Raw genomic sequence first — 23029 nt, forward strand, 5'->3', positions numbered from 1 at the left:
AAAAAAAACACTGAATCTGAGCTTCTTGTGATGAGGGCAGTGAAGAGTTTTATCCATCTACCCTCAAGGGATGATACTAAAAGAGAAAAGAGGGAACATGAAGGCCAAAACCCAAATGATACAAAAGCTGCACTGTTTTTTTTTGCAGTTCCTCTTATAAAAACATTTCCATTCGGCATATTTTGTGCTACATGTGAACAACATATTAGAGTATTTGCTCTGTGTAAAACTCTTACTTGTCTCGAAGCAAAATGCCCTCGATGCAGCCACCGAATAGCACCACACAGGTGACGTCTGGGAAGAACTGTTCAGGAGAATAAAATGAATCTGTAGACAAAGTCTTTTTTCATGTTGCTGTAAAGCTTTAGACATAACAAACCAGCTTTGTTGTACTGGGCCTTTCCCATGCTCTAATTCTTCTTCCAAGGCTCCAAAACCAAGAACTCTTGCCAATGACCTATAAACCTGACAACTCTGGCAACACAAAGATGACCTTGAAGTGATATCTGGCAACATTAGTTGTTCTAAAGTCAGCACTAGAAGGCCTAGTTGATCAACCTGTAGGAACATTTTTAGATCAACAGTTCTAGTCATGTGACTAAATCATAATCACAGAGAAAGGTTTAAGGATACAGATGATGGAGGTGGTAGCAATAGCCAGGATGGTCCCAATGGGGATGGACTTCTGGGCATCTCGCAAGTCACCTGACCGGTTTGAACCAGCCATGATACCTGATGAGATGTCACAACAGAAAATCAAACATGAAATCTTTAGAAATGAAACAAAGCTCTATGCTGGGTAATTTTTAACCATAATGGCGGTTAAAAACTACTCACAAGAACACAAAAGAAGACCTTATAGTGTGCATGTGAGTGTGTTGCTTGTATCATAATCTCACCAGTGACAGAGGGAAAGTAGATGCCGACCAGTAGTGTGAAGAAGCTGGTGATATCGTTCATTACATAGGGCAGGTAGATATCCCGGGCGGGGTCACCTCCAGCAACAGACGGCAACTTCTTGTTTTCCACCAGCATACCCAGAGGGCCATATTCTGACCACATATTTTCTACAAGAAGATCAGAGAGACAGAAGCAGAGTAATTCTTAACTCAAAGCAACAAAGGCCATGCACTGTACAAAGCAGCTTGTTAAGCAGTATGTAATTCAATCAATCACATGCTGTCTTTAGAAAGACTGATAGATGAAGGGATCAAAGCTACATATACTGTATTGAAGATGCTGTCAGACAAACCCACAGAAAGAGATAAATAAGTGGTTTGCTGCCTCTTGGTATGTTCACAAGAGCATTGCAACAACCTCCCTTAATGCGTAGTCACTGGCTGTTAAGGCTTGAAGGGGTCCATTCATTTTCATGGAACTGGGTTAATGAAGAATACATTACCATTTAGACATGAGACAGGACTTAACAAATTTGCTGCAGAGGAGAATTTGACTATGGATTTGGAAATACTAACTGTTGGCAGTCAATGACATGTTTGTGCCTGTTTTTTTCCTTGATGCAGTGAAACAGAATGGTAAAAACTAACTGCTACACCCACTCACTGGGTGTAAAATAGAGAGAAATGGAGAGAAGAAAAAGCTAACACAGCACTAATCCTGTAGCAAAGGATACCTGTATTGTATAATATTTCTATAAACCTATAAATGATTTGAGGTCAAAACCAACATGAGTTAAACACTATATAAAATCAAAGTAAATCACTTTTGTAAGTCAAACATTTTGTAACTGCAGCAGATTACTCTCAAGTCACCATCATAATCCTTGTGTCCATAGCATTGGAGCAAAGTGATCCTGCAGATGAATGGCTGGTGCTAAGTAAACACTGGTATATAAATGTAGGAAAGATGGAACAGAGAGGAAAACGGATTACAGCTGATGTTTTCACTACTAAGAGCAGAGTTCCAGAGACTTAAAAAAGAGGGGAAAAATATTTCAAAGAAAGAAGATAATGATATGGTCAAGGTGAAGTTATTTGAGGGGGACTGGCGAGGAAGGAAAGAAGAGAAAGAAAAAAGAAAAAAAAAGGAGTATAAAACATATGAAATCCCTCAGCACCTGCACACTCTTGCCCCAGTTGCTTAACAAGAAATATGCACTGGCACTGAAGTTCTAGTTTGTCATGGCCAGCAGTTGCATAACACGAGGAATGTTCTGAGTTTGTACAGTATTCAATAAAACACTGCAGTTCATGACTGTGTAAATTCCCTTTGAGAAGTTGGTATTTAACAAACTTTGCCTCTGCATTTATGTTTTGTGGCAATTTCAAAGTGCATTTTGGCAGGTTCAGTATGCTGAGTGGGTGAGGTTAAGTCAAACAAAAACAAATTCTGGATCATTTTGACAAGTATACAAGTGTGCTGTGCATTAGGGACGGGAAAGGTCGCAAAACTGTATATGAAACAGGAAATAAGTTGGGGGAGGCTTTTTTGATTCCATCAGATTTGCACACTGCTACTAAAACGTCCAGAGGAAACACTGTGTTCCAACCTGAAATAACTCCGCTGGTCAGTCCAGGGATGCCCTGCACCTCAGTCACATTGTTGTTGACAAAATATTCGTTGCAGGTGGCATTTAGGTCGGGTCCATCACAGAACAGCTGCCACAGCTTGGTAGTGACAGTCAAGTTGCCTATCACCTCAAACTTAGAACACTTGTCAAAGTTGTGGTTCTGCAGAGTGCGATTCCCCAGCAAACAAACACTATCCAGAACAGGAGAGGAGAGAGAGAGAGAGTTAGGCATCTTAAAATGACACACTAATTACTTTATGTTGAGTTGCAACTGCTATTCCACTTAACTAAAATGTGAGTTTTATGGTTTCAGAAACTGGAGGTTATTGTGCACTGGACTCACGGAAAGTCAGGTGGCTCAAAGATGGTCTTGATGACTCCAGCATAGATGGCGAGGATGGAAAGAATGACACAGGCCAGGAAAACTAGAGCTAGCTTGTTGACGTATTTGACCCCTACAAAGACGACCAAGGACATCAGTGCAAGGCAGCCTGTCCCATAAACACGCATGTTATTCAGCAAGGCATCCACCTCATCCTCTTTTCTCTCTGCCACAAAGATGGCTATCTTAGGCACTATGTAGGTCTGAATGGGGAAAAGGAAAGACAACACATATTATTTAAATTTGATCTCTTTAAAAATTTCAAGTTTTATTGCTTCACCTTGATAAAGTGTTCACATAATTACAGGAAAACAACCATTATATAGGAATAGTGTTCCCTCACCAGTAGAATCTCTATAGTACCCAGGATGTACATGGAACCAGCGAAGGTTGTGCCCAGGTAGAAACAAAGACCGACCGCTCCACCAAACTCTGGACCGAGAGATCTGGAAATCATGTAGTAGGAGCCTCCAGCTGGCGAGCAAAACACAGCGTGACTGAGCTTTATTACAAAAAGGAAACTAACTTGTAACTAATGGATTTTGGAATACATTCATGAATATACTCAACAAGAAAAAAACTCTTGTTGTTTTGGTCAATCCATGGAGCCTACAATATTATACATGCCTGAAATTCTCAGACAAATAATATGGAGGAAGGAAGGAAAAGGTGTTTCTATGTGATATAAAGATGTATAGCTGGGAAATTTATTTCATTCATCAACCAAACAAATAGTAACTTCAGCCAATGAAGTTGGATTATTTCATGTTATCATCATAAGAAAAATGTAAAACTAAAGAAAAACAACATCTCGTCTCTTCATAATTTCTTTTCCATTACTGGTAATAATACATCCCTTGTTAAAGTTTATGTCTATGTCTGAGCACCAAAGCGTCTTACCTGGCACAACTCCATTAGTAGCGATTGCACTCATGGATATGGCTGTCAGCATGGTCTGTGGAGAGAGGACAGTAAGGAACAAAACCATCACAGCTAAACAACTTAAGCAGACAGCATAGCTCATATCTCTATCATGGATAGCTATCAAACACAGATAGAAGGGTTCCTCACTTTCTGTGAAATGTGAGTTATTTCTATATTTGCCAAAACACCCATATTTACTAGAAGTTTTTAATGTTGTATTTTTTGGATGACACCAATTATCACATTGTGGATTTCTGTACTGTAATAATGAAATTTGTGTTGTAGTTATAACCATTAAAAACCAAGTAAACAATGGAAACCTCCTTGACACTGACAATACTTTTTTTCATGCCTACATAACCATTCTATAACTCTGTAAAATTTCCCAATGATAGGATCCTTGGAGGGATTAATCTAGCATTTAGCCTTTTAAAATACTTCTTATGGGCTTATGCTCTAAATCTTTTGGATTGGTAATGGATAGGAGCTTATCCGTGAAATCAGTCATTGTGACTGAGGATATTTACATCAGCCAGTTACCTAACAGCTTTTAGATGAAAGGAAGGACAGAGCAGGGTGAAGGGCAGAGGACACAAGATAAGAAGCACAAAGAAAACAACAGAGACAGACATGAAAGTTAAAACTTGAAGGGCAACAGAAAAAAGGGAGAGGTGAAAGCATGAAGGTGAGGAGATAGAGGACAAATGAAAGAAGAGGAGGAAGAGAGGGAGGAGCAGAATAGGAACAGGAAGGGAGAGTCCTTGACTCTCTAGGCCCTGTTCATACCTGGCATTAAAATGCTTCTTGGATGATCCAATCACAAGTGGACAGTTCTAAGTACAGGTGTGAATGCAACCAAGACGCACTGAGGATGCATTGAGATCCCATCACTCAGACCACATTCGGAGGTGGTCTGGGCCACATGTGGCCACATTCTTTTAGCTGTGTGAAAGACACTGAAGGACCGCCTACTCAACTGACATCTGCATAAGTGGAAGTACATACTCATTCGGGAGGGTGTGTGGGGGGGGCTGAGCAAAATGCAGTAGAGACTCAGCAGCCAACGTTTCTCTGTCTGAGGCTGAGGTTGTCACTAAATGAGAATAGCTGGTCCACCTTAAGGTCTCACCATCACTCACCCGCTGACTCCCACCTTAAGGTGGACTGACCTTTAAGATGAACCATCTATTCTCATTCAGTGACAATCTCAGCCGTCCCTAAACAGATAATGGAGAAGCGTTGGCTGCTGAGTCTCTCCCGAGTAAGCCCCAAATGATTTCAATTTGGGCTGAAGAGTCAGTACAAAAACAAACAAACAAACGAAAAACCAACACGTCTTTGCAAACAGAAATAATATATGTGTTTTTGCATATAGAGCGGGGAAGTGAGATCCGATCACAAGTGGTCACTCGAGACGCCTGTGGAGACACATTCTAATGCCAGGTATGAACTGACGCACTTAGAGCTGTCTACTTGTGATTGGATCACTCAAGACGCATGTTAATGCCAGGTTTGAACAGGGCCAAGTTGACCAAGATAAACCTTCTGCTCTCTGCTTGGCGTCCGGTTTAAAGTGACAAGCTGGAGTAAAGCCAATTAGCTGACAATTTTACCCCTCACTTCCAATGAAACGCTAAACAGCTACGCACTAGCTTGGTCTTCACCACTAATGAATTTACGGCAAAGGAAAGTAGTAAAGGCATGTCCTCACATATGAACCTCACAATTCCAAAAAGTCATGAGGACCTATTTGTTACAATATAGCCACCTGCCCAACCAGAGCCAGAGGTCCAGTCAGGAACAACAAGATTAAACATTTGCTGCAGATCTGCATTAACTGTATTGGGCTGATACATCACTAACCAATACATCACTGACAGTATAACATCATCAAAAACACAACATTTATTTTAATACGACCGGTGTAGCTATCTACTCCCTCAAAGTCCCATTTGATTGGATGAACTTTTGTAAATGCTCCTGAGTGCAGGATGAGTCATCAAACATTTAAAATAGCTTTACAGGAAGAGAAAATACTTTGATTGGATTTTGATGTAAAAATACTCTGATACTGATTTTTTTGACGTATATTTGGCACATGACAAGAGATAAATGAACAATTAACACAGTATTTTCATTTCACTGGTTCAAATTCAGATTGCTTGACATTTCCAACAAAATATCAATATAAATTACATGAATATATTAAATATTCACACTCTATTGTGGGGGTGATAAAGTAAAGTGTTGTTTTTTTTAAATAAAATTGTATCACTAAAAATAATGCAGCTTTTAAAACTAAAATCCTATTTAAATCAATTTTAAATTAAATCATGACCTCAAGAATCAAAAACAAATAATCTGATCCCTACCCCTAGTAATTTAAAGCATGTCTTATGTGTGTGTTACACAGTGAATATAGCACTGATGTGGATGCATTGTAGAAAACCAGGTGCTGCAGTGACCTATAAACACAATGCACAGAGCAAACACACAGCCCAAAGAACAGACAAATCATGACATGATGGAAAATATTCTGCATGCTGTGCTGTGTATGGGGCTAATGAAAGAGTGAGTGACTCACCGAATGCATGTGTTTATAAGTGTGCGTATGTGTGTGTGTGTGTGTGTGTGTATGAGTGTTTCAAAGTCTTTGCATGTTGTGTGCTTGTGTACTTGTATTCTCAATAAGTTCGCGTGAGACCTAGTTTCATTTGGGTCATTCTGACTGACTGAGCCTCTTTGTTTTCATCTTAAAAAACAAATCTGTGTCTTTCCATCTGTAGTTCTGCAGGTTGCAATAAAACAGAAAAAACTTTTTGCAACAGCTTTCAATTTTATAAAGAGCGAAAGAAGGAAAATAATTGTATCATGAGTAATAAATCATAAAAGAAAAGAAAACTATTATCATAAACCGTTTTAACCGTTTTCATGAACAGAGTAAATCCCAGCTGTTCTAAACTGAAGTCAACTGAATTCCCTTCAGGTTATTTTTAGATATTTGCAGGGGTAGGTTTGACTAGCACACACAAAATGTGACCTATGGGCAGGTGGCCTGATGTGGAACCATCAGTGCAAAGTCAGATGTAGTCTAACCAGTGAAAATGAACATTAATCTGTTTGACTAAGCTGGTCTCTCTTATTACGTAACAGCAGTGATGCAGTGGCGGGTAAACCCTCCAAACGCACTTAAGCTAGATTGTAATATATGAAATGGAGTTCTCACCTTTCTAGCAAAACATAGTATAACTATTAAAATCTGACATTAATTCATAGCATTACAGACATCATTTTTTGTCCTCTGATCATTCTCAGTACGTATATAAAATTGAGAAATTCCAAGAATTTAAAATATAAATAAATGTTCATGGCTTTGCTTGCTTCTTTCAGTTACAAGGGAATAACAATGAATTTGTAGTTTGTTTCTTGACTTTGCATGACATGTGGTCACTTTACCACTCTTGGTCATTGTAAGTACAACTGATCATGTTAGGCCATTAGAGCGTTCCATTATGAGGCAAAAAGCATTCTGCTGAGATTGTACATGAGGTTTTTGTTTGTACTTTCCCTGATTAAGCTGAAGTAATCCATTGTCTGCTGTGGGATTGGCAAATATAGCCACTGTGTGGGTGTGCATGTCGCTATGTTTCTGACACTTTGCAGATGGAGGGATTACACGTCAAGCTGCCAGGTACCATTAGATGCTGATTCTGTATGGGAAATGGAGAGTCACTGTGGCTAAATATAGGAAAGATCAGTGGCCACCGAGTCAACTTGTTGGTCATTCAGTACTGCTGTTAAGCCAACATTAAAAGTTGTAGCAGCATCAGCCCCCAGTGTCATCAAACCACTCAAGCATGCACACACACACGCACACACACACCACATGTATTCACTCTCATGTGCTAATGTATTCATAACACATAAAAGGGCTGGATATGTACATTATGTTCAATCTTACATAATCTTGCACATCATTGCTTTAATGACTTCAACTCTAAGTCCCTTGATAAAAGGACAAATAATATCCAAGTCAGCAGCTCCTTTCAGTTTGTACTTTTCTGTAATTTAACAAGCATAAACATGCTTTTCATTTGAAATAGTAAGTGGGGTAGTGTAGGGTTGAGTACTCACACAAGAGCAGCACAAGCCGACAATAGCCAGGGACTCCAAGATGCCGGCGGTGCCAACGATCCAGGTAAGGCGAAGAAACAGGATGACCCCCAGAATATTCTGGAGGCAGGGGAGGTAGACACCCATGAAGGTCCCCATCTGAGGGCTCTATATATGGGGGTAGGGTGAATAGGTGGAGGGGGAGAGAAAAAGACAGAGCAGATGAGAGGTTAAAATGTGTGTGTGTGTGTGTGTGTGTGTGTGTGTGTTTGCTTGAGGGGTGATTATGGACAGAAAGGGGAACACATGGTAAGAATTAGCGTACAGCGATGAACTATGAGCAACAAAAAATAAAGGGCAGATTTAAACTATAGGAGAAGGCAAAGGGAGGGGACATAAAGGTATGGTAGGAGTCAATTCAGTCAAAACTATTCCTATAAAATCATGAAACCAAAAGCTTTTTTCAGAGGTCAAAACGTGCTTATACAGTTACATTAATAAATTACAAGTGCTACAGTAGGATTTAAGGTCAAAACATCACTAAACACAACTCAGTTAATAACTTGCATCAACACTGCATCTGATCTTAACATATAGTATCTTCATCTTTGATTCAGTGATGCAGCAGATCATTTTCCTCCACTTAATAATGACTTACTAGTAGTGGTTTCACCCACAAAAATCTTTTTCAGACCATTTCTCCAATAGAGTAGCATTTGCCAAGCAAGAGCTGCCACTGTTAGCAATGTGAGGACTACACAAAATCTTTTTCAAAGCATGGATGGTTGATAAAAAATTAGCTGACTTTTGAAAGGAATTCAAGGCTTACATCTCAGTGACACAGGCATCATTTATATACACACATACATACACACCACTATATACCACGCAGTAACAAAACTTGAAAACGTTGAAGAAAATGCTTCCACCCCAACAGACAGAATTCGCTGCAAGACGCTATAGTTTCGCAACAGTGTGTAAAAAAGCAACAAGAAAAAACTATTCTGACAAAAAAAAAAAAAACCTAAATATTGCGTCCATCACCTCGAACTGACAAGCAGCTACCTTTTTAGCCATTTATCTTCCAATGTGCGTTACTAGTCCCAGTGATCCGAACAAAGAGGGGCGACAAGGGTGTCAGCTTCCTCCACTCAATTCTTTACCAAGATGTTCCTGCAAGCCAATGGGAGGTGCCCGGGGCCTATTTCCATGCAGGGGACAGGATGGGGCAACTGGCATGGGACTGGAGCTGTGGTTACAAAAGCATTTATGTGCCGCATGGCTGTACTGTGGCTACTTCTAATTTTTATTCTCTAAGAGAACCCAAACATGAGCATTGAAGGATCCTAAGGAAGAAACAGCTCAAATGGACGGAGGGATGACGGCAACAAAAAGGCTTGTGCTGACTCATAAGTAGGAGAGGGTAGCTGCTGGAGTTCCAGCATTATATTTGAGTTCTTATTTCATCCATGTAAGACTTTAACCTCTGTCCTATGACCTGGGCAACAGGGTCACAGGTCATACAGGTCTGTAGAGCAAAAAAATGCTGTGGTCTATACACAAGACAGCCTTTAAATTAAGATCGATGCCTTGGAAGCTTACAAACATTATTCTCCTAGACACTGCTGAGTCCCTGGATGAGGTGAGGTAGGATATGTGCAGACCCTCAGAGAGATTTGAGGACAAAACAAACAGCAGGGCTACATCAGTCCTGTTATGTAACGATAGTTCAACAGGTTTAAAAGAACAACTGTTAATATGCAACTGTACAGTACCTAACTGTACTGTATGTAGACAACACCACCTTAAAGCTCTCATACAGACACTGCATGGAACAAGTTTCTGCTGTACCTTGACAGCTTTCTTCTTGGGCCCCTCATCATCATCAGCCTCCTCATGCTCCTGGGCCCCCTGGGTGAGATTGGTGTAGTTTGCCAGTTTATTGAGGAGAGATGACACCATGGGGTTGCTGTCCATCTCCTCCTGCAATGCAAAAATATGATACAAGACAAATACAGATGTTTTAACAAGCTGAACAAGAGCAGCATCTCACACGTTTCTTTTCCTGTTATGATTTGGTTTAATCTTCTTGTTTCTCACTTAGGATCCATTTATTCCTAAATTACAATCATGTAATGCAAATGTCTGCAAATGTCTGCAAATATTTAAAATAAATTATTAGATTTGGTTGGATATCTCTTTGAATCAAATAAACCTCCTTGTTTAAATATTGGTTTTACAATTTTAATATGGCCTTTGTGTGGTCAGCCACCGTATGTTTAGACGGACAAACTTTTCCAGGATCAAAATGAACAGTTCAAAATTTAGTTTTTAACTGTTCAAAACATCTTAGAATAGCATGGTTGGATCAGCTTCATGCAAAGTGGTGAAAGCAGAGGCCACGCTGCCTAATTGATTCTATATAAGGGCCAGTGACCACAGGGCGGCAAGATTTGCCAACTGGCAGAGTAAAGCACCTGGCAAAGGTTCAGCTGAATAGACTTGAAGGAATGCACCAGCTTTTATGACAAATAAGCTCTTTGATTGACACATTGTTGAACTAAGGGGAGATTGGTACTTTCACCTCCTTGTGTGCTATTTATTTAGCTCACCACAGCTTATGCTGATGCCTTAGCATTCGGTGCATTAATGAATGGTTTGAGCTGGGCTGGGTTTGAGCTTCACGGGCTAGTTCAAATTTAAGTTACAGACATAGTTCTGGCAGTTCATGTTTAATTAAAGAGGATATTGATGTTATGTGCTGTTCTAGGAAGGTTTAAGGTTTCCTCTTTCATGCTCTATGACATGTTTCCTTGCGCAAAAAAAACATCACTACCCACTGTGGATTGGGCTGTTAAGTGGCTGATGATGAAAACTGTTGGACTGTTACCTCAAAAAGTGCCATATTGGTGCCATCGTAGCTATTTCCTTTGTCATTGTCTGTGTTGTTGATGAAGGGACTGTTTTCCTTCGGGACACCATCACCTGTGGAAACACAAAACAAAAGTGTTTCTTTAGAAGAAATCACTTTAACATGTCATGCATCCAAAGCAAAATATGGGTGGTGACTGGCAAAGAAATAGAGTGTAACTGAACTCTTACAACAAGCACAGACAGTTACTTTGTATTAGAAATGTCACAATCATTTTCTGCATTGCATCCACATACTTTAATGCTGAATGTCATTTAATACCAGGTCTTATCCAATCATTTTGAAGTTATATTTTCTATTTATCATTTCCTCATTAAAGCTGCACAGTGCACATATAGCCTGAAGCATGTATTGTAGGTATGAAGTAATGAAAATACTGTCATTGAGAGTATAATTATTTTGTAAAGTGTCCTACAGTATAGCGTTTTATATATCTGTGGAGACTGAGTGTCAGTGTGGATTTGCTCAGGCTAAGGTCTGTCCTCTCTTCAACCACAGCACAAACAAACAACAGGTGATCTAAACTGGATCACACTTTATAGCCAATATGTATTTCTTACCCACAAGGTTTTGCATAGAAAACAAGAAAAGCAAGAAATTCCTGCTAACAATCATAAACTGTGTTAATGTGAAAGTATCTTTTGTGAAGACAGTGGAGACCGGCTGTGGAGTATCGGCCTTGCCCTCATGTGCATTGGAGTGTTTTCTTTTTAATCTTATATTCATTTTTAATGATCCAGTACTACTCCTAAAATACATTAATAATTTATACCTAAACTAAAACCAAAAAGGTACATGACCTCTCATTCTCTGTAGCTGTAGCTAAGATGCTTAAAACCCCCACACATTTAAAAACTTGCTGGCAAATGAATACACTTTAGAAACAATTGTTGTTTCAAGATTATCAAATCAGATAATACTAAACATACAAAACCAATTAAAACAACATGGTGCATGGAAAAAGGCTATTAATCTCAATATGTTTCAGCCTTCATCGATGTTATGAGTAAGAACTTTTACAAGACACATTTACATAGAAATACAAAAACTACCAACTGTACAATTAAACTATTACCCACATTATTTGAACAACACCAACAGTATGAGCTAAGGAACAACAAATACTGTAATATAAGCTTTCTTATGTCCTGTTAATAGTAATTTAGAGAATTAAACACACTGCCTTCACGAAGTCCATCCGTGTCACACGCAGCAACCGAGTCGTCTTCAGAGAGAACATTCTAGCACCAAACTGTGAACCACATTGTGTCTTTGCTGCTCGGGCCGGCATCCTGCACAGCAACACACTGAGCAAATGTTTTGAATGAATAGACAGCTTAGAGCGTTGGTGCTAAGATACCCAACACGCTGCAGTCAAGTCCCAAGTGTAACCAGCAAGGGATCTTATTCCCAGACAAATATCTGTTTGAGCATGTGAGCTTCATCTTCCTCCATCATATGAAAAATACAAACGCTTCTCTTGGTTTAATTCATATCTAATCATGTCGTATTACATCAAAGGCACAACTATGGTCACACGTGCTAACCATGATGCAATTGTTGCGCATACGCTATGAAATGAATTAGGTCTGTTTGAGGGAAGAAAGAAATAGCGTATGAAGTATGAGAGAGGAGGGAGGAGAGTGAGGTAAAGTGTCAGCAGTTGATGTAGATCCCAGATCTGCCATGCAACAAGGGTAATAATAAAACTCTGCTGGCGCAAGCCTTTACAAAACAAAGTCATAGAGAAAAATGTTAAATTGTGCTTTATAGACAATAAAACCCTTTAAATAAAAGCCAATAAGACAAACAATAGAGCAATAAACATGAAGTGCAAAAGGAATGAAAGCGGAAAAATACATCAGGAAACAAATCAAAGGTATTGACTATAAACCTCTTGGAGGAAAAATTCACCGCTGTGAATGATGATTTCTTAAAACCAGGTTGCCTTTGTAGTAGAAATGTGCAATAATTTTGGAAATTGGTGCCCTTAGACTAAAGAAAACTGAGAAAAAGGCTGTATATTCCCTATACAGCTCTTAAAGAGGAATCCTACAACAACCAGAATGCTCTGTCCAATGAGTTTCCAGTGAGCTACTTGGTATGTTTGTGAGCAGCTGGTTTACAAAATGTGTTCCCTCAGAGTCTGGATATATTGTACCAGTGTTTCTAACCCTAACTGCTGTTTCTTTAACCTATTTTGGATGACAATGAGCCGGACTGGATTGTGCTCAAAGCTGGATGTGGCTGCAAGTTACAGGTAACAGTTGCTGATGTGCTGTTCTATATTCAGATTTGGCAATGTCCGATATAATATTCTGTCAGAAAACAGTCAGGTTTACCAAAGCACTGTGAAGCTTGTGTGCAGAGTTTTCAGTTTGTCTCCATTCTCCCTGATGATCATCACCAGGTGGGCACCAGTCATGCTGCAGCAGCCTCCCTAGCTGTTATAGCTCCCATGGTTGCTTCCCCCTCCATACAGTATTGTCAGATTCAACAGCACAATATTCAGCCTTACAAGTTGTACTAGTGGCACCACATCTGCTCCAACATTATATTGTAAAGCTAGTTGGGTTTTTTGTGTAAAATTCAGCTCTTCTGGATGAATCACAGAGAAACTTAGCAATTTAGGAGCTTAGCTTAGCGGTGGCTGCAATGTCGCTCCAGCTATAATATATATATATATATATATATATATATATTAGCTAAATAAGGGCTACTTGCAGGGGTTTGCAAGTCTTAGCTGCATGGCAATACAATACAGTAGACTTCTCAACTCTGGCTGGCTACCTCCTGTAAATCAGGTTTGATGGGTGTGAGTTGATCAAATTTGATTGACAGCGGTCTGGCAACATAAGCAAGCAATCCCACAGCTGTCATCACATTCTCATTCAAATATTGCTAAATCCTGATTGGTGTAATGAAGTATGTGAAGTACCACCCACTTCAAACCAGTGACGAGAGCACAGACAAAATAGCACAGACAATCTCTCTATATAAAGCAAGGAATCTCTGTCTGCATGTATGTAAGTTTTTCCTTTACATATCTCAAGAACCGTTCATCTTATCTACTTTATACTTGGCAGGTGGATTGCTGGGGAAACAAAGAAGTGCAATGTCGATGATATAATGTCGAAAATACATCATAAACAACATTGCTTCTACAACGTTGATTTGCTTATTCGAGTGGAAATATGGACAGCGCCACTCTGCCGTTGCAACCCACATTGTGGTCAGAGATGGGATTACATCCATTGTGATGAGAACTACCATAGAGAATGAACTGAAAAAGAGTTCAAATCTATTCCCCTTCCTCACATGTGGGAACTTTGTATGTTTGTTCAAGTCATAGTGCAGGATGTCTCAGGCACGTTTTGAACGGGTACTACAGTTCATCCGATCAACTTCAGCTCAACTCAAAATTGTAGTCTCCAGATATTCTGCGTATGAGGCGTTTAGGAAACATGGGTAAATTATAGCGTCTACCAATGGCCTGCATGTGAGATATTTAGGGAACATCGGTACATTGTAGTGTCTACCAATACCCTGCATCTCAGGTGTTTAGGGAACATCGGTAAATTGTAGCATCTACCAATGGTCTGCATGAGAGGCGTTTAGGGGACGGGCACCGTTCTCTCTAGGTATTGAGAAACTGGCCTGTTCTGAACAGGCATGTTTTGAACAGGCACTGCAATACTAATCTCTAAAGTGAAATAACTAAGACAGTCTTAACTTTGGCAGAAATTGTGTGTTCATGTCGGACCCTTTTGCTCATTGTAACAAGCCTTCAGTTTTCAGGGCCTTTAGCTACTGTTTTTCTGCAATGCAGTAAAATAAATACTTACAAGTATATAACTTGTTCATTTTACATTTCTGTTTAATAAATTATTGTGATGGTTAAGCCATTCCCAACCACAGCTCTCTGCCGGGTCTTCATTCATCAGTGGAGCTGCCTACAATGAACTGCAGTGGGGATTTCATGGGTAACTTTTACTGCTTGATCCAGCTGCAGGGGGAATAAGAGGCTTCCAGCATGGCTTAGCCCGGTGGTAATCACAGGGAAAGTCACTATGTCCTTGTACTATGCAGCTCTTTAAAACACAGTCTGAGTGGGACAGTGTTACATATTAGGTGAAGGCACATTGTTTCAATAAGCTGAGATAACAAGGAATAAATTTAAGATAATGACCTTCTGCATTGTATTGCAAAGATGCAGCCAAGGGTGAACCAACCTGTCAGTCATCGCTTAGACTGGGAGATGCTACACACCATGGGTAATCATTGTCTTAAATGACACCAGTAAATCCTCTTTGAGGCCTGGTAGCAGGCTAAAACTGGCAGTACTGTTTCCAAATCAGGTGAGGTTTCTGCTTATAGAATGAGCCCACGTGTAAGGTGGTTTAGACGTCAATCAGGGGGATGTTAATAGGGCTTTTATTTGCCCCCCAAAATATGAGGGCCTGGTAACACAGTACATACATAACTAGCACATTAAAAAATTTGAGAAAATAGTATAAACTCACGGTCCACTGACTAGCCTTTCCTGGAGCTTTCAACCACATCTCACAGTCTAACTGGACCTTGACTTGAACTATTTCCCAAGGTCGAGAATGAATTTCGAACTATGATCAACTGTGATAATGCTAATGCTAATTTTGGCTAGCGAAAAACAGGCTTAAATCAAATGCACTTACCGTTAAAATGGAATAGTCGACTCCTTAGAGGGTCTTTTAGCACAACCAAACACTGAACAAGACTTTTTTTAAGGAAACCATAATGTAACAATTAACTTTCATGAACTGAAAACACACTAAAATAGCAACAGCTGTGCCTACAATCCTATTCTAATCTGGGGTTACATTACACAATGTACGCAACCAAAGCTGCGGTTGTAGTAGGGACTTGTCAATGACAAGGTAGCCACACCCTTAAGCATACCCTGCATTATAGTCTATTTTATTCTAAATGGGACCATAATTTACAAAGTGAACATGATGCTGTATCGAAGAAGACCTGAAACTTCTCTGCTTCACTATTAGGATCTCTGTGTTAATTGTTTACTTAATATGGGACAAAAATATTCACATGTCCTAGGATAATGCTCCTATAGTCTATGAAAGCTGTGATCTCATGTCCCTTTAAGATGGAAAAACCCCAAATGACTGACATGTGGCAACAGATTTGTTCCACCTCCATTTCATGAAATCTTCCAGTGACCTCAAGTTGCACTTGCACATCACTAACTAGGCAAATGTGCCACAGATCCTCCCAGCATATGCCAATTACTGCAATTACTACAGTAATTAGTAGTACTTGTAGATTATGAGCTAAGGCAAAATCGCAAAAGCAATCAACACAAGGGACTGCTGTGGAAGATGAAAAGATTACTGTATCTCTGCATGTGTCTGTCTACATATAATCATGATTGTTGGTGTGTAAATGTCAACATGCCTGTGTATTTGCCAGTGTGCTTCGGTGTGCTGTAGTGAATAGTCCTGGGGGACATGGTCCAGATTCATACACAGTGGCAGTGACAAGGTGCTGGCCTAGTTAAAAGATGTTAGCCTCTGTGCACATTACACATGTTGCCATTTACCTTGGAATAATTCACTCAGCTTCTTAGAATTTTTCATGTTTATGTGCAAACATGATCAGCTCCAGCTGGACTGCAGTTTCTCACTAAATGGACCTCAAATAATGCAGTGTATCCTAACAAACAGGGATGCATCTATCTGACTGTTTCAGTCCAGTTACAGATACCTGGGCTCTGGGTATCGACCAATACCCAGTACCGAACCAATACCACTGTTTAATAAGCTGTATGCCTCACTGTGTGGAAGAGACTGGTATCATTCTTTCATGTGTGGATTACCAAGGAGAATGAGAGAAGAGGAGAGCATGACTGAAGATAAAAGCTGCAAAGAGTGTGTACATTAGTGAGCGTACTGATGAAACAGATTATGGATATAAACAAATGCCAAATCTATCGCCATTATGCCGTTAATAAAACCATTAAAAACCAACAATGTCTCCAGCTAAAGGGGTCTCCATCTCATCAGACCTATGCACCATAGTGACATTTGCACTATAGTGTACATATCCTGATACAGAATCTATTTATGACACAGGCATATGGACACTTGGACATAAATAACTGAAGCTGCATTGTAAACGAGCTTCTATCACCATTCAAACCGCTGCAAATATTGCATTTCATCAAACCAGAAACTACACAGATGCAGTGAACCTGGTTGTTGGTGAACAGCACACACAGAACATTGTCTAATTCCACTCAGAGAGTGCAGAATCACTTTACTTAAAACCAGAATCTTCTTTGAAAAACTGAATCCTTTCTTCCAGCTGGAGTGCATGCAGGATTACACTGCATCTTGTTTAATGTGTTTGGCCTCTCCTTGACCCTTCCCCTTCTTAATTCACATGTGTGTAAACATAATGGTGTCTGAATACCAAACACGCTGCCACACTTGACATCACTGTGGTCAGTAAAGTCAAGGGCAAAATTTACATTTTGGTATCAAGCACTGAAGTTGTACATTTTGCTTCACAGATGTCCCCATTTTCCTGCACCAACTTTCAACCAGTCACTGACATCCTGTGGTTTAGGCAGGACATCCCTGCACTTATCTGTGACACATTCAAGCCAATGCACAAATCAGTATAGCCTAAAAAACTAAACAGGAAATAAACCAAGAGTATAAGCTCTCTTCTTTACTAGGAATACATCACATTTTGACAGTAGTTCCTACAAATAGAGTAAAAATAATAATAATAATAATAATAATAATAATAATAATAATAATAATAATAATAATAATAATAATAGTAATATATTAAAATAAAGACCACACAAGACTCTGGTCCCTCCACTGTAAAAGATAAACTGGACAGTGTAACTGACACTTGTCAGCCAAGAGAAGTTGACTGCAGCTGAATATTTGGTAGTCACTGAATTCCTGTACCTGTTATTTTTTCTATTGGTGTGTCTGCAGCTCTACAGAGCTTTTAAGGCTTTTAATGGCCTGCTAATTTACTGCAGTGTTTACCCTCACCGCTCTCATCAAACCTGTTTCCAGCTGCAGCAGGCAGCTGTTTCTAACAAACAAGCTCTGATAAACCAAACGTACACTACCTGCCCAGCACCAAACAGCAAACAAAGATAGCAACCAGCTGCTAAGGAAAGCCAAAAACCTAACCACTAATGAGCTTGATTGAAGATTGTTTGCGCAACTTTGTCATAAATCGTTTGCCATACTGAATAAAGAATCCAAGTACCTCACCGGTCTGCGTATAATAAGAAAGGGAGAAGGGTGATACCTCTTGTGTAATTGTTGATGAATGAATGCAGGTGTGTTTGATGATGTGTGTGTGTGTGTGTGTGTGGGTGTGTGTGCACATGTTCCACTTCTGCAGGTGGTGAGTAGAGTCTCCCTGCGCTATAGCGCATTAGATGACCCCTAAAAATGTGACATTGCTAGAGGGTATATGTGAGAGGCAACGAGATGACCATCATGCAAACTGACACCAATAGAATCAAGCCCTCTCTGGTAAAAACATGAACACCCTCTTCTTCATAATTCCCAGAGCTAGTGTCATATAACACCTGCCATGAAAAATAAAACAAATATGCAAACTGCTGAGCAGATCAAATCAGTCTTATAACTTGAAAATAAGATCATTTTACTACAGAAAATTCAACAGATGTATTCATTTGATTAAAAATAACTTCCACATCATTTTAATAAACAGCAAAGCTTAATTCTGAGACAGAAACATGAGAAGAGATGAGCAGTTTGACAGTTTGACAGTGTGACGGGAACAAAGTATGATGTGGCCTTTCATTCAACTCATTATGTACTTTATCTGAGGACTCAACCTATAATTAACTGCACACTTAATAAGAGTTACTTAATAAAAGGGCCTGCTGCCAAAGACAGCTTCAGCTTCTGGCAGAGACAGAGTTATGCTCTGAGCATTGTCAGGAAATGAATAAAAACGGTGCACATGGCTATTCTGTTAAGTCAATGCAGGTGGAGAAATATTAGATACTTGTATTGCAATAAAGCTGTGCAGCACTATCTTAAAGTATGATTGCATAAATGTACCAAGACATAGTTTATTACACTTGTGTTGAACCATTTTTTGAATTGTGTTACTAAGAAAGTCACATAAGCCCCTACTGGTGGTTTTGTAATGGCTAAAATATGACAAATCACCTATATTTTACAATACTGTTAATTATTTTACAAAGCATAAGGTACTAGGATACTACAGTAAAAACATCCACTACCATAACAGTTTGTTTTTCGGTCAAAGTCATGGTGTTGACACAGGGTAAAGCAGTTACAAGCGTGGATGGTTTTGAAAATCCTCTGTGTTGGTTCACGCTAGACCGCCCCAACATCTGAGATTTAAAGAGCATTCTTTTACATCACAGTCAGTGATGTTACATAAGGGAGTGGGATTCCCTGACCTTGCCACAGCACTGCACACTAGAATGTGGTTATTAGTCCAGACAGCTGTAGTCAGTAGTATGTCACTAGTAGGAGAGTGAATGACTATTACATAGTGTCAGCTGTGTTTTCCATCTACCCTCTTGTGCCAACAGTGCATCCCCACTCTCAGTTTTTAATCAGTGTTTTGTGTTTGTGATCACGTCCCTGGCTGAAGTAGCTGTGGAGAAGCTTGAGCTCAAGTCAGAATAGATCAGCGCTTGTTGTTTACTGATTGGTAAAGGTTCACCATTAGGTACAGGTATATTAAAGATGTGCTAATTGTTAGGCTCAGCCTCTCTGCTCACAGTGGTAATAAATGACCATGCAGGCTATTTATAACCACTAAGCTGCACACTGTGATGACGCTGTAAGCTGCCTAACACTGCCGGAGATAGCCCATGGCTCATTGTACCAGGAAAAAAAAAAAAAAAAAAAAAGGAAAGAGGGAGGGAAAAGACTGTAGAGACAGAGGAAACATTACGATTTCTAGCAGCGTGAGTCAGAAAATCAATTTCTTATGCTCAAGTTTAATGTAAAAAGAAAAATACAATTACTAGCTTCAAGTTTCAGAAACAGTAGAAACAAAAACTGATTTCTTTTATATGCACTGAAGTATACACTCAGTATAACTGCTGGACAGCACCATCGGTGCTTACACTTTTGCTGAGTTGAGTGAGTGAGGGTTGATTACATATGCACAGTATATAACTGGGTTGTGATTGGCCAGTGAGCTTAGTCCTGAAACACATACGCAGCACGCTCTCACCCTGAATGACAGGCACACAGAGAGGGCCAGGAAACACACAGAAGCGACCGCTAAAAACTTTATGGATTTTTTGACGGTTCACCGGCCCGCTGATGTGCAAGCTCCCTGGGATTTGTCCCGGTATTCCTGACAGCCAGTGCACCACTGAACATCCAGTGCCCTACAGAAGCACGATTCATTCAAATACCATGACTTCTGACTCCATGTGTCCTTAACAACAGAGGTAAAGCTCTTTGCTGATTAATACTCCTCCGTCACTTACACAAATCATACTAAATCTAGTACAGAAACACAATACATCTACTTTAAAGATAGATTTATCTTTGGTGGAACAATTTATCTAAAGGAGACAAACAAATTGCTCTAATCCAGGTGCACTATAAAAACCCAACTCAATAAAACAACTGTCCTTACAAACAAATTGTATATAAAAAAAGAGAAAGCTATAGAGGAAAGCATACACAGTACATAAATTGTTAGCTTGAATATAATGGTGCCAGTGAAGGGCACCTCTAGGAGTATTTTAGTTAAGAGAAACTTACCCTTCCGTCGAGAGCCTCCCCTGTGCTCCATTCTGAGGAGCGGGGCTGAAAAGGGGGGTGGAAGGGAGGGGAGTCCTAGCAGTGGTCCCTCGGGAACTCCAGTAATAGGGGTCCAAAGTATAGAGGTATTGCTAGTGAGGTGCAGAAGTCATGAATGCTGCCTGTGCTGTGTGGATAATGTGAGGATCAGCTATTTCTGTGACAGTGTGTGAGGGTGTGTGTGTGTGTGTGTGTGTGTGTGTGTGAAAAGTGGCCTGTGACGACGATGTCAGCGACATCAGCCATGCATCACAAAGCACTCTCACCCTCCCACTGACAGACCAGCATGCGCACACACACACGCACACACAAACAAACACACTTCCCTCAACCTCCCTGATCTTCTGATCCCTGCTACACACACATATACACTTGAGTGTGCATGTGTGAACGCACGAAGTGGGTGGAGCAAAGAAAGCGAGGGAAGCAGAGAGCAGTAGTAAAACAAAGACAGACAGCTTAGGGGAGAGTGGCAGGAGAGAGAGAGAGGGATGGATGGCTGTACACACACACACACACAAACACACACACACACACACACACACACACACACGTATGACAAACAGCAAAGATGAGACAGCAGGAAGAAGCTGAAAAAACAGTGAGAAGTTAATGCAAGGATGTGACTTCTTTTGCACGGAGAGCGCTTTTGTGAGCTTGTGGTGCTGTGACAGCAGAGAAAACGCTTGCCGTCCAAATTAAAAACTGTGCAGTATATCATTTAGAATCGATAATCTTTTACTATTTTAAACCGCAGGTGATGCCTGAGTGAGCAGTTTCATTTACTCTCTGACCTCTTGACTGACCTCCAGGGTGTCATACAGTAGGTGGAGATGGTCAATCGATCAGCAAAGCACAGTGAGGACGCAGGACAATACAGCAGGGAGCTACAACAACATACTGTAGCCATCTAAACACGGACATGTATACAACAAAAATGTAACTTCCTGAGGCACATCATTATCCATTCATTTGTTGATTACTTTTCTGATGAATCAATTACTAGTTTAGTCTATAAAATGTAATTAAAGGGCCATCACAATTTCCCAGAAGCCAAGGGTAAGTCTTCAAATTGTTTGTTCCAAAACCCAAAACAGTGAAAACCAGCAAACACTCACATTAGTGAAGCTGGAACCTGATGATGATGGACATTTTTGCTTCATAAATGACTTCAAAGTTTAACTGATTATCAAAAATGTAGATGATGACTTTTTTGTCGAACAACAAAATGATGAACTTATCATTTGAGAGCTACTTAAAGCCAACATGGCGACCCCCTACCCAGAATGCAACACTCTTGAAGTAACAGATAACACAACAACACAGGTAGTGCTTTATTCTGAATCAAATTAATGACTCAACATGTAACAGCTACCATGTTTCTCTAACATATGTGTATATAGCTGATGGCTATTGTAGACATTAAGTTTAAGAAAACATTTTTATTTGATTTTAATTCCTGCTATTATTATTCATATTATTACATTACTTATTTCAGAATTGATTATCACTGTGACAACTAAAGCATCAAAGCATTCCTGTACACCATAATTTCTGTTGCAAAACATTTGCTTGATATCATCAGAAAACCAAAAAAATGACTTATTGTCATGTTGTAAAAATGGTCCAAGTGCAAAAACTCCTGTGTGAGTATCAGCTTGAGGATATCAGTGCCTTTTATCTGCCTCATGCGCCCCTGATCTGAACTCATGTGAGACAGACGATGGCAGACCAAGCTCTTCCCCAGCCGTTACTGCGACGCTTTAGTGAGCCCACTACTCCGCTGTCCAGGCCTACCTTTGTCTTGGCTGCCCATTAATCTGTCTGTCTAAGAGCATATGAAGTGAGCACTAATCACTTAACCAGATTAGGCTAATCCTGAACTTTTTATAAAACACAGAAGCCACGTTGAGGCTCCAGGGTTGAGGGAGATACGGCTTTAAAGCCAGCGACACATTGCGGCTCAATTTCTCCTGCGGTCTTCTGGCTACCTATCAGTCTGGTGGCTGTCCTTTCACCGGGCTCAGACATATCAGCTGTTGTTATTCAGGAGAGAAATGCCAAGCTGCACCTCCAAGGGTCACCTATGTGGAGAGAGCTATGACTATCAAAGCTCCCTGTGACTTACAATACAAACAGCATAACAATAATGCAGGATAATGACTTAATATCAACCAAAGAAAAAACTTGTTGATGACTTGAATTCACAAACTGCAACGTCCACTGAGGCTTCACCAGCCAACGTGAAGATAAACTGAACATCCGCTGCAGGCATCATTAAATTGACA

At 40.0% G+C, this 23029-nt stretch overlaps 1 protein-coding gene across 7 annotated transcripts in view; it reads right to left on the bottom strand.

Annotated features, from left to right (window-relative positions):
• slc12a7b (solute carrier family 12 member 7b) overlaps nt 1–23029 on the bottom strand; it is a 62793-nt gene that overhangs the window by 14269 nt on the left and 25495 nt on the right. For 6 of the 7 annotated variants that reach the window (XM_044339043.1, XM_044339046.1, XM_044339045.1 and 3 more), the window contains 10 exons: nt 10840–10934; nt 9801–9932; nt 7971–8117; nt 3813–3867; nt 3256–3386; nt 2874–3115; nt 2510–2721; nt 900–1067; nt 634–732; nt 237–294 (listed from right to left, as the gene is read on the bottom strand). In XM_044339043.1, coding sequence (XP_044194978.1) covers nt 237–294; nt 634–732; nt 900–1067; nt 2510–2721; nt 2874–3115; nt 3256–3386; nt 3813–3867; nt 7971–8117; nt 9801–9932; nt 10840–10934 — 1339 coding nt within the window. Of the gene's footprint in view, nt 1–236; nt 295–633; nt 733–899; nt 1068–2509; nt 2722–2873; nt 3116–3255; nt 3387–3812; nt 3868–7970; nt 8118–9800; nt 9933–10839; nt 10935–20702; nt 20860–23029 lie in introns of those variants that run through there. The other variant, XM_044339048.1, reaches the window with a different exon arrangement.

This window comes from Thunnus albacares, chromosome 21 (assembly GCF_914725855.1).
Source record: "Thunnus albacares chromosome 21, fThuAlb1.1, whole genome shotgun sequence".
Taxonomy (NCBI): Eukaryota; Metazoa; Chordata; class Actinopteri; order Scombriformes; family Scombridae; genus Thunnus; species Thunnus albacares.